The 13053-nt window shown below is 42.0% G+C and overlaps 1 protein-coding gene across 8 annotated transcripts in view; it reads right to left on the bottom strand.

Annotated features, from left to right (window-relative positions):
• Positions 1-13053, bottom strand: part of LOC131473693 (girdin-like) — a 68433-nt gene that overhangs the window by 23297 nt on the left and 32083 nt on the right. For all 8 annotated transcript variants that reach the window (XM_058651154.1, XM_058651147.1, XM_058651149.1 and 5 more), the window contains exons 5-9: positions 7266-7324; positions 6500-6583; positions 6195-6335; positions 5150-5322; positions 337-418 (exon numbers count right to left, since the gene is read on the bottom strand). In XM_058651154.1, the coding sequence (XP_058507137.1) occupies positions 337-418; positions 5150-5322; positions 6195-6335; positions 6500-6583; positions 7266-7324 (539 nt within the window). The remainder of the gene's footprint in view (positions 1-336; positions 419-5149; positions 5323-6194; positions 6336-6499; positions 6584-7265; positions 7325-13053) is intronic.

Below are 13053 nucleotides of genomic sequence, written 5' to 3'. Positions count from 1 at the left end.
TGTGTACATTCACTGACTCTATATGAACAAATGTATCCAAGAACAATTCACAAACCACGTCAGTTACACAAAGAGACAACAGACAGAAGCATCTCTCCACACAACAGATTACACTGTCAGCCTGCCACCCACTCCAAATCAAAAGCCATGCGAGGCCGTTGCTGGACTAAAGATAGCTCTAATAGCCCCTAATGAGCTGAGGCACGAGCTGACTGATTAAAGCCTGGCAGTGTCACAGAAGCAAAGTACGTGGAAGGAGGAGGAAGGAGCAGGTGTTAGGAGGGAAGGAGAAAGGACGGGGGGGGTTTGTGTTCTGTGTGCATCCAGAGGCCTCACCTCTTGCTGAAGCCGCTTGAACTCCACCTCCATGTTCTCAAGCTCCTGCCTGGTGTCCAAAAGCTGCTCACTCTTCTCCTCTCTGAAATACGAGATGATGAGGGTTAGATGATAAACAAGGGCAACATGGAAACAGTCCAGGAGTATGTAACCTAGAGACAGTGTTTTTAACAGGACGCATTTGTGAATGTATTAAATCAGATTACTAACGAGGACATTCATTCCTTTGGGGCCTTTCCATTTTAAGGAGTGCAGTGTAATCATTTAATGGTGGAAACTTATTGACACAGAGTTGCACAGAGTAGTTCATAGAATTTGTCTGAATCGCTTCATCGTTTCACTTCACTTTGAGCTTTTATTTGAAGTAGTTTTACACAGCTTGGATTGTTTTGGAGTCATACAAGAGGAAGCATTCATGCTATTAAACTTCAGGGAGCAATCCTACTTAGGTGCAATTGTCATGATGAATTAAGTTATAGGTTTTAGTGAAGGAGACCATATCCCATCATGTGCGACTGTTTGCCAGACAACCCACAGACCCAACTTCCTAAAACCGAGATTAAAAATAGCCTATTGTGTTGTGAGCTGGTCAGGAGACCAAGATGTCTCTCATGTGTCTTCTCGCCCTGAAGAATTCAACTGCTGATTAATGTCCTCTTTCTGTCGGTCCTCACACACGGCTCGACATGCATACTGACAGAACAAGAGAGGAACGTGAAGGACCGTGTGACCATTCCAGGGACAAACAAATGCAAATGTGGCCCTGTGGCTCAAACTCCTGTCTCCATTTCCACAACACATCAGATTAAAGAAGGGGAGGGAGAGAACACTTTAGTTTCTGGTGCAGGCAACAGAACGGTTTGCTATTTAACACACTACTGTATTATTAGTGTGATTGACGCTGGAGTAGAACAGCCGTATATTTACTGTCTGTGTGTCTGTGTGTGTGTGTGTGTGTGTGTGTGTGTAAGTTCTCCACCCTCCTTCTACCACTGAGGAAGAATGTGTGGCACTGCTTTGAAGAAAAACTCACTGCATTCCTGAGATGCTGTCCAGTGAGAGTGTGTGTGTGTGTGTGTGTGTGTGCGTGAGTTTGTTCCCATTTCTGGCTGAAACACTTGTCAGGAACAGTCAAAGTGATGGAGACCAAAACCTGATCCACATGGTTAAGTTTAGGGCTAAGAGCGGGTAAGGTTAAGGTTAGGGTTAAACATTAACTGGTTATGGTTAGGGTTTGGGATAATGCTTTGTTTAGACTGTCCAAATGAACAGAAGTCAATGCAGTGTCCATAAAAGGATAGCTATGTGAGTTTGTGTGTGTGTGTGTGTGTGTGTGTGTGTGTGTGTGTGTGTGTGTGTGTGTGTGTGTGTGTGTGTGCGCACTCTACGGAACATCTGATAGTCTATCTGATTACAGCTCTCAGGGAGCATCTCAATAAAGAAAAGGCTGTCTCCTTTTTTTTGTTGTTGTTCTCTAATTGATTTCCTCCTTTCTCCCACAGATGATGTTATCTTAAAAAATCTGGAGCTAATATTCAGGCAGTTTCTGTTTTTGTTGTTCCGTCATTAACCCAACCCCAGCCCCCGCCCCCGCCCCCCTCTCCCTGCCCAAATCACAAACACCTGTCCAGTCTAGCATGGCAGATTAGCTTTGGGCTCATATTATGGATGCAGCTGGCTCTGCTACTTATGTTAATGGTTTAACACTCGCTGCATGTGCACGAGCACAGACACAAACACTTGTATGCACCGCAGCCATGTTTTAAACGCTGACATCCTTTATTCTTCAGACTGATAAAAGCCTGACTGAGTCTGACACCCGACTTTAAATTCTACCCATGACCCCAAATCTTGACAACATCCCTGAATAAATGTCTTTCTAAGGAATTACTTTTTCCAAGCTTAACTAACAGATAGTGTCATAGGAACAGCAATCATTGTTCTCCCATGTATGAATGCACAACCTCTGATGGCTAATCTTAGCAAACCATAATGGAAACTATTTTAAATTCCACTGCAACAAATAATAATATGAAGTAAATTAGCTCTACAGGGACACAAGAGCATACTGGTCGATTGCCTCGCATTACATCATAACAGAAAATCCTAATTGTTTTATTTACTGGAGCCGGGACCACATTAATGTGGACTCCTGGACTCCCTGTGTGTTTGTGTTTGCATGCAACAGCATTTTAAGACTCTTAAAACCAAGATTTGTACAAATGCCTTCCAAAGTGCAGTCTTTCGAAATGTATCTTTGTGTCCGCCTGGACAAATTTTTCTTTTATTATCTTTAATAATCTGTGTCTGGTCTGGTCCTTCTCTGGTATTTGATGATCAATAATGTAGACTTGATTCGCTACCTGAGACGCTTGTTGAAGCACGTGGATGAAGTTATTCTGTAAGCTGAAGGTCATTTAGACAGTTGGTTGGAAACATCCTTTTAAAAATAACTGGTGTCAACAAGGTAAGAGTAAGTTAATAATCTACTGCAGAGTGAACTGCTGGTTAATCTGAACCTGAGAAAGACTAAAGGTCGAGTTATGATTTTACCCACTGCTGCAGATTCTGTGTTGTGTGTTATGCATTACTGTGTAACTGGTATAATACATATATATTAAAAGCTAAGCCAATAAAGGTAGATTTTTAAAGAAAGATGAAATGAAACCAGTACAAATTAAATGTCTGGCACAGTCTTACTCTACATGTCTTACATTTAGGAAACATGAACAAACAGATGACTGTGGTGAGTTGGGATCACTGAACCATCACCCCGGGCTCTGACATGCTCTCCTTCAACAAACACACACTTGTGTCTGCCCCAAAAAAAGACAACACAGTCATGTGACAGGGCTTCATCAGCAGTGACAGACTCACATCACATGACAGAGACACCACAGCAACAACACACATCATGGCAACCTACAAACAAAACAACTCACAGCCTTGTTGTTAGGTCCATTGTAGGTGGACTGAAGATTTATCATCCTGATGTGGGTCAAGTGAGACGTCGACACTGACAAATGTTTTCATCCCGAGAATAACAGTCAATGAGTTTAGGTTCACACTCGGAGAGAGATGCTTTTCCTTTTACCAAGCAGAGGGCGAGCGGCACTCCATTCAGAGTTACGACCACATCGTTCAGGCTTTCAGTTAGACTCACACCAAACTATTGTCTGCCTGACAGAGGAGACAGGAGAGCTAAATCTCCTGCAGATTTACGGGACCAATACGCCCAAATGCAACCTGGGGAATTTTACTCACCATTAAGGGCCATTGCCAAAAAACACTGCGGGTCTCTCTTGCTTTGCTCGAGTGTCAGCTGATCAAATCACATCTAGGTGTTGTCACTGTCCTTTAATCAGCATTACCAACTTTTGCTACCTAGTAAGTCATGACAGATACTGCTACTGCTGTTCATTTCTGATGGTTACTTCCATCATCAAACATCAGGGCCGTCCAGCAAGTTTTCCTACAATTGTCCAGAGGAGCTGAACGCAAGAATGGACACGCGCCAAATATTCCTCCAGAAACTTTATATTCTATAACATTTTCTGCTAGATCTCAAGTCAAACTTCAGGAAAATCTGTGGAAAATTCACAGCAAGTGAGCAGGCACGTGTCCCGTTACATCGTCTCAATGTTCGAAGGTTATATTCATTTTTATGTGTTTTTTATTTTGAGGAATGTACTTCTAGTCCTGAAATTAGAGCCACTCAAATGTAAGACAGGATCCATTTAAACAGAAAACCACAGAACACTGGACTTGACTTCACACAGACTTTTGCTGAAACGTGATCTTATCTATTGAAAACACAACAACCACCTCATGGCACCAGCCAGTCTGTTAAATCAATGATTATGTTTGGGCAGCAGCGAGAGGAAAAGATCTAACAGATCCATGTTGTTGACCATTAAGCCTTGGTATGGTGAGGGATTACATGTCTATTATTCATAGACAGATAGATTTAAAAGGCCACTGCAGGTTTGTGAGAGGGTAGTTTACGTGTTTGTGTGTTTGTGTGTTTGTGTGTGTGTGTGTGTGTGTGTGTGTGTGTGTGTGTGTGGGGGGAGAGCGTGACATCACAGCAGACATGTGTCGTTTGAATAATAAAGACGCAGAGAGGAAATTGACTCTGAGGTTTTTCCACCCTGTACTTAATAAAACTTACAGTATCTACCACAGGTCCCATTACAACAATCACAAAATATGCAGGTTTATGCTATTCTATTTTTTTACTTTTTTTATTCTAAATAAATAAATAACATAATGAATATCTAAACAGCCAACAGCAGCAAATATTTTGTAACATCTGAGGTCATTTTAGATGTGTATAGCTCAAGACAATAATTCATCTAAATTGATATTTTGACACACATTAGGGCTTTAAGAAATATTGTGTGTTTTTATGCAAAATTGCAGTAGGCCATATTGCGATTTTGCTAAAATGTCAATTAATTGTTCAGCCCTAGATTGATACACGTATTTATTTTTAAATATTGGCTGTCGTACAATAAGTTACCATGATACTGACCGTAATAACCGCTGACATGTGATCTACAGTATCAATGACACTTGTAAAAGTACAAGTAATAACCCTGATAACCCTTGTCTCACGTTTGTTAACAAAGCAGAATCTAGTAACAAACCAGATTAAGAGAAGTATAATCCTGCCAGTGACCTCTGTGGATGTCAGACTTGAAGTTTTCTAGTTTTTGCTACTGGAATTAAACTAGTCTACTACTATGTCCCGTTTGTTCCCTCAATTTCAGCAATTACTTATTATCTAAGCTGATAAAGCTGTTGCACTCACAGTTCCTGTCGAAGGCGTCTGATCTTGGCCTTGGCATCAGCCAACTCCACAGAGAGATGTTGTCGACTTTCGGTCCTCCTCATGCTGGGCGAGTCGTTCGGAGACTGTGTTGGATACGGAGCCAGTGGAGACAACTGCACACAGTCTCTTTCCTGGGTCAACTCCACTATAGTCTAGATGGAGGGTAAGAAGACAAAGGGCAACATTGATATTTCTCAAAGAATGTGTCCATAAGTAACTTCTAATTTCTAATGCAACATTTAAAAATATCAACAATGGGACATGAAGAGGAGAGTTGATTAATGGATTCACTTAAACACCACCGCCCCAAAACTAGACTACAGGCACCGTGGGCAAAAAGTACATCTACGATCCCACACACAGCCTAGTTTGATCCAGTGCCCATGACAGGAAATGGGATTTTAATTGAGAGCGGCTGGACTACAGAGTGATAATCTGGAGACTATTACAGCCCCTCTCTCCCTCCACACACACACACACACACATCTGCTTTATCAGTCGTGGGCATCTGTGCCCTTTGGGTTGGAAACTCATTAAATGACGCATATAGTTTGAATAAAACACACACACACACAGAGAGTTAACAGTTTCAACCCTTCCTTCCTGAGGCTGATCTCTTGTGGTGGCACAAAAGGGAAAAGTTTCCACATCACTTTGAAAAAAAACACTATTTTTGTAATACTCTGCTTGTTGTACTTTGCTCTGCCTTGTTTATTGTACTTCATGTTTGGCTTAAAGAGTAACTGTCTATGCTTTATTTGTGTCTCTCCAAGGAACTCTCTGGCATTAACACTGACCTTGTCAGGACCTCATGGAGACCAAAACCTGGTCCTCAAGAGGCAGAACCTCACGTCTGAGGAAGTGATTAAGTTTTGAATTGTGGTTAGGTTAAGATGGTTAGGCATTCAATGGTTATGGTTAGGGATACAGCTTTGTTTAAGCTGTCCAAAGGGTTAGTGTATGCATATGTGTGTGTGTGTGTGTGTGTGTGTGTGTGTGTGTGTGTGTGTGTGTGTGTCATTACCTCCAGCTGTGTGTCCCTTTCATCCACCAGGTGTTTGAGGTGGAAAGCCAGGTTTCGGGACAGACTGTCCAAATCCTCAGCTGGGCTTTCTCCACTTTCCAACCACTGCAGGTCGACCACATTCTCCTGGTTGTGAGTCACCTGAAATCACCACCATTGGATCGTTAATAAAACTCCATCACAAGACAAAGTTAAACGTTTAAAACAATGGTTTGGTTTCCAACACAGTTGAATCAATAACTATAACCAAAATTCATGAAATTAAGGCAAAGGAGATCCAGTTTTGGACTATAGAGCAGAAATACCTCTTGGATGTGGGAAGCAATAGCAGCTTTGCTGTGAAAGTCCAGAGTCTGGATACGCTCAATGTACTCTTCCTTCTTCTCACACTGTAAACAAAGAAAAAAATATGAGATTTTTTGTTATAAAGTGGAATTTTGTGGGTCAAGTAGAAGTTAGTAGAGCAACAGGTTTCCAGGAAGGCAGCAGCTGTGTTCAGGAGACAAGTGTAGTCGTCAAGTGAAAGTTTATCTTATGGATCAGAGATATTTTTTCTCACCTGCTGCCAGAGATTAGAACAAACCGTTTACAAATTGCATCAATGGCTCATTTTCTTTTATTACAGTGTGTGTACTTATGCTGATTCATAAGTCAGGTGAATCAGTGCCTCATACACACTTGACATGAACAATATGTCAAGTAGAGCATCGAGAAAGTGCTGAATGTTCCTGTGATTCTAACTTAAATGCTTTGAAAGCAAATTCCATGAATGCAAAAGTGCACTTGGCAATGAATCAGTTTACGACAACAGAATGCTAATGCTAATAGCAGCTACTTCATCAGTAGTAGATATTATGGGATGTAATGCAGTGAGTGCAAGCTGAATGAAGGCTTTGTCACCTGACAGGAAGAGGGCCTGCTCTGTTATTGACCAAACTACATTAGCTGAATGAAGGATAGAATGAGAGTGAGTTATTTAATCTAATCAATGGGAGCAAGTGGTAGCAATCACTGGAGGATGAACCAAAATTAGATTTATGGGATGAGAAGGAAATATTGAGTGGCTCTTACCTGAACCGCGCAGCCGAGTAACAGCAGCAACAGCTTCTTCATCTCGTCCAGACCTTGTTCTAAAACACACACACAAATACAGAGAAAGACATTTTAGAGCTAAACCACTGTAAACATGTTTGCATAAAACAAGAAGAGATCATTTGTCACTGTAAATTTGTCTGAAAAAAATAATCCTAAATGTTTTTGGCAAAAGATGTGCTCAACTAATGTACTTCTGGAGATTCCTTTTTTTGAGGGGTGGGGTCTTTCTACGGACTCTAGCCTTCATATGTTCATGTTCCAGTAATGCAAACATGCTGCAGTCTTATTCATAATAAAATGTGGGCCAGTGTTGCTCTGTTCCTTCCACGCCTGGTGCTTGCACACCTGATCCCACGTTCCTTTCGTTCCACTCCGGTTTGTTGCCGTACCCGGAGCAATCACAGAGTTTTGTTCAGCAAGCAGACGAGCGTATCGTCCATGTGTACAGTCTCACACATGTCCAAGGGACCATAACGTACCAGTGCATGCAGAAAGTATGACTCAACCTTCAAGTGAGTTGGAGATGTTGTGCAGTTACAAGATTATCTTGTATCATAGTGAGAGATTTAGAGGCAGATGGGGTCCAAACCATCCATGTACCCTGGCACATGCTTCAAATGTCAGAAAGACATTTGATCCAATCATTCCACTTTCATTTCCAATTAACAGTTAGGTGGTTTCAGTTAATAAAACCCCCTCCTCTAGTTACAGTGTTTTCCAGAGTTGTCAGCTGGCAGGATCAACTCCAGTGCTTCTCTACATGTCAGGACAGATTGAAACCCACTAACAGCTGGTAGCATGATGCACAACAGGCCTGAGCTCATCTGCTCATCTGCTCATATGGGGGGGGGGGGGGGGGTTTGAGGCTGAACAACAATAAACCAGGTGGTGTACGTGTGTGTTACACTGACTAACCTGTAGGTATATTATACACAAGCATGTTGCTGATCTGTGACTATGCCTGTTTATGATTTACTCCATCTGTAACAGATTGTATATGATTAGCCGGATTATCATGTGGTTCCGGGTGTACCACATGATGAGTGCTGCCACTGTCCTCCTTTCAAGATAATAACTCTAATAATAATAATAAATCTAGATTATTAGATTATCTAGTCTCATCACAACGGCAACAGCATAGCAGACAGAAAGACTCATTTGATCTACACCATTACCATTTGTAGCCCATTTCCTAATGATTTAACATGAAAATCAAATTAGACGAATAAAACTGCTTCTCAAAATGATTGCAAACTAATGAATGCAAACATGACTCTGCTGGATAATGGAATCCATCGCTGGGAACCACAAACCACCACCCAGCAGTTCCTATGGGAGGGCTCAGTGTTACGCCAAAAAACACAATGTGTCTCTTGGACCTTTTGTCAGGATCTATTCATCAATTATAAAAGGGATCTCCCACACAATCAAATCAATCCCCATTCTCCTCCATTCTTCCTTTCTCAATAAAGACAAACTAAATAAGAATGTAAACGAACAACAGCGACACATCTGTGGTTGGATGAGGCAGAGAGGATTAGACCTTCCCCTTCTAAGATGGAGCTTTATGAGATTATTCGTCTGACAGATAATAATGGATTCCAGACCTGACTCAGGATGAGAAATACTTGTTAAGTGTCAGTTTTGAGAGCAAATCACACTTTGAATGTACAGTCTGTATAAGTTTGTGGTTTGGAGACAGTAATGACCCTTTTCCACTTAGGTCCCAGCTCACCTCGACTCGCCCCGGCACAGTTTAGGTTGGTTTTCCACTCCAAAAAAGTACCTACTCACAGTGGGCGGAGTCATCACTGCACGGCTGCATGAAACTGCCGTGACTTTTCGTTACATGCGAAACACACAAACAAGTGACAAGTAACTTGTAAATCAGTTGTTTTCACTGATCCCATGTGGGTTATTTTGCTTAACAGCGAATGGAACACTAAAGATTTCCACTTTTATTCACTCATAAAGAAATCACAATTTTGAAGTCCAATCATAAATGTAACAATAACACCAAATAAGGCAATTTCTTTTTGTCGCTCTCAATAATAGGAGCTCTCTGCAGCCATCAGGTTGGACACACCGCAGCTAAATATATGGAAAGGAAACATGTATTATTAGCTCAGACATCAGAATCACAGCTGTACTGCAGGGAAGGGAAGTTTAAAGCCAGAGTCTGGAGAACATTTCTGAAAACATCCTCACCACTTGCATTCATCGTATAAAAAAGGAGTATTAAGCATACGAGGCAAATTTAAGCAACATCTGAAGGGTGACAGCTTTAATTCTCCCAGCTGCAGGGCTTAAAGGTTCTCTCTCAGAGCCATAGGAACCTATTCTAGGCAGGGACGGGATTTAGCTTGGTAAATCTACTGGCGCAAAGGAGGAGGAAAGATAAGGAACCATATAGGATACATTATTTATGTGAACACGGGGGAAAGACAGCAAAGAGGGAGAGATGAAAGGAGGGGAGACAAAAGGGAGGAAAGCAAGGAGCACAGGCAACTCAAAACACAGAAGAATACAGAAAATAATGGAGAGAGGAGAGGACAGCAGCAGGATGTCAAAAATAGAGAATAGAGATGATCCTCAAGCAGTGGCAGCATGGAGGCTTCGAGGGGGTGTTACCCATCAAGCCTCATATTCTCCCCGTCTCTTCCTTCCCTCGAACACACTCATTTCATCCATTTATTCTCTGCAGCACACATCACCACCCATGCTTCCTTCCTTCCTCCCTTCACTCAATCACATGCACCTCTGTGCTTCCTTTTTAACCTCCTTTCCTTCCTTCTCTGGCTTTATCCTCTTAGCAGGAAACCAGGGGTCAGGGGGACAGTGACTAAGTCTTCTTCCTGCAAAGTCATTGTTAATTTGTCTCCAAGGATGTGAGTTAATAAGGTGTGGGGGGGGGGGGGGGGGGGGGCAATGTATTTTTGCATGCATGTGCAATCCACAGCAACAACCCTCTCTTCTGTCATACTGAATAGACTCATTCAGGCAGCAGTGACTTTCTGTCGGTGATAAGAACTAGCACAATCAGTCTGATAATGCTTTTAGTAGAGGACGGAGACATGTGAACCTTATTTTCACATAATTGAAAGAAAAACAGTGCTTCTTTGTAAGTTGAGCTACAGAGTGAAGTGACATCATCACGGAGGCTCAGAGCCTGTGGAGGTCGTCAGAGTCATGAGCAGCAACACTCACAAGCCATAACCACACACAAGGACAACTGAGCTGATGCCAGTTGACCACAAAGAAGAACAGTTATGAATCATGAATCAAGGATTTTCACAGTGTCACAAGTTTTTCATTTTTAGAAAATGGTGTTATAGCATACAGTGCCCACCAAAACATAAAGCAACACTTCTCAGCACTTCTCCATTATACAGTTCTAGCAGTTCTCGGATCTACTCTACTGGGCTAGGTCGTCATAGCAAAGGCTGCACGAAACTGCTGTGACATCATTTTATCATTTTATACGCGACACAAACAAACAAACTAGTGACGAGCAAAACATTTATTTTTGGTGCACTTAATCATTAAAATCAGTTAATTAATAAGATTTTCAACGTGGGTGGAGTCTTCACTGCATAGTGAGCAGGTACTAAAAATAGTACCTGGTACAGGCTACTATTTTTAGTTTCCACTATTAATGGTGGAAACGCAACTTAACATGCCGTGGCAAGGCGAGGCGAAGCAAAGCGGTGGAAACACGCCATAAAAGAGATTGAGAGACTTCAGGTTCAAGAGTAATGCTGAACTCAGATCAGTTTAAGAGACATCAAAAGTCATCAAACATCTGCTGTCAACATGGTGTGTTACAGTGTTGCTTTAATGAAAGAAAATCACCACCCCTTTATTTGGAACTACTCCGAATACTGGATACTTCAATTTCATTGAATTTTGTTCAGTAGATTTCACGTTATCCTACTGACAGACAGACAGACAGACAGACAGACGAACCAGTGGCACCACAGACATAACCTCCTTAACAGAGGCAACTTCCAGTCCAGTCACACAAACATAAACACCTCTGTCTGTTCTATTGTTTCATATAGAGACATCGAACACCACAACCCAATCAAAACAAACTGTTAAACACACAAAATGTTTGCCTACACACACACACAAACACACACACACACAGACGCACACACGTAAGCAAGTCTGTAGCTTATTTGGGAAAAAATAGCATCTCTGACTTTTCTCTTGATTACTCCTTTAATACACATATATTTAATCCACATAATTTACTGCATGTATAGTATTAAGTATGTTAACATACATAAACATACAGAATTCCTCTGTTTGTCATCTTTGCTCTTACTCTTACTATTGGGAATCATGGCAGAGAAGTGCTTTCATCTACCTCCATATGTTTGGCCACATTCTTTCCCAATGTCTACATTTACTGGTGATAAATAAATGTGATGGCGGTTTAATGTCAGCTGTGCAGTTTTTCTTCAGTAGAAAAACAGAGGCAGACATTATGATGTTTTTCTTGACGGTCAGCAGCTGTAAATCTATTGCTGTGCATTTATTGATTGGAGATTGTATTGATGAACTATTGATTACTGCAGACTGCGAGTGGCCTGGAGTGAAGCAGCTACAGATAATTGAGGGAGCTGCAGGACAGACTGATGCCAGGTATAAACAGAACCCGTGAGCTTGCACATCATCACTGCGCCTGTGTATATAAGGAGGAGGGGCGTGAGTCAGAGGCTGGGGGAGGATGCCGGCGAGGCGGGGGTACTACAGTGCATTGTGAAGACACCCTTCCCCCCATCTGCCAACACAAAAACACACACGTGCATGCACTCACGCACATGCAGAGTCGTCCCTCTGCCCCCTAATGAGAGCGTAATAAAAGCCACATGGCCAATGACTTTCAGCTGGCAGCCGCTGAGCCATGGAGGCAGACTCCATAGCCACCGCTGCTCTGACTGACTGATTAACTGACAAGCTAAGAGGGTAAAGGGCAAGTCAAACCCTGAGGAATGCAGTCTAATGCTTCTGGCCTGCTCTGGTCCACTTGCTCCGAGCTGCCCTGCACTCTCGCCTGCGTCGGGTTGAGCATTGAAATCGATAAGTAATTGCTTCAGCCATGTGTAAGGTCGAAGTAGATCTGGGAGCTGCTGTACATACAATAGATCCTCAAAAATGTGATATGATAAATTGAATCTCCTGTAGCACTTACAGTGCCGACACCCGTCAACATCCATGAAAGATGTCAATTTAACTCCTCAGTTCAGGAGTTTTTCTACCGTGTCACACAATTATTTGTGTTTCCATTGTCATTTTTTCTTCAATAGGTTTGCAATTGACGTATCTGGTCCACACACCCCACAGTGGAAGCACACGTTAGATCAGGGGGACGAGCTGAAACGTACGATACTGTTTTAACAAACCAACTTGGCAGAATGAAGATTCAAAAGGCAAGATTTTTGGATCTCAGCCTAATTGTGTGTTTGTGTTTGAAAATAATCTCTGCTAATGTCGACACATTGTATTGCGTCGATTGTCCAAAAATCACTTTTTGTTTCTTTGCAGTGTCGTTATCCATTCCTGCGTGACACAGAAACACAATCGAACACGACGACACACATACAAACGTGTGTGTACCTCGTGCGGCACCTTTCGTTAGTTTCTATTTGCCCTTTGTGAAAACTAAAGAGAGCAAACATGATGAACGTGATGTGGTGAAAGTCTGACAAAGGTGCGAGGAGTCAGAAGCAAAGTCATGTGTTTGAAAAGATGAAAC

Source organism: Solea solea, chromosome 15 (genome assembly GCF_958295425.1).
Source record: "Solea solea chromosome 15, fSolSol10.1, whole genome shotgun sequence".
Lineage (NCBI taxonomy): Eukaryota > Metazoa > Chordata > Actinopteri > Pleuronectiformes > Soleidae > Solea > Solea solea.
Note: the sequence above shows the minus strand (reverse complement) of the source record. Positions and strands in the feature narration are given on the sequence as shown.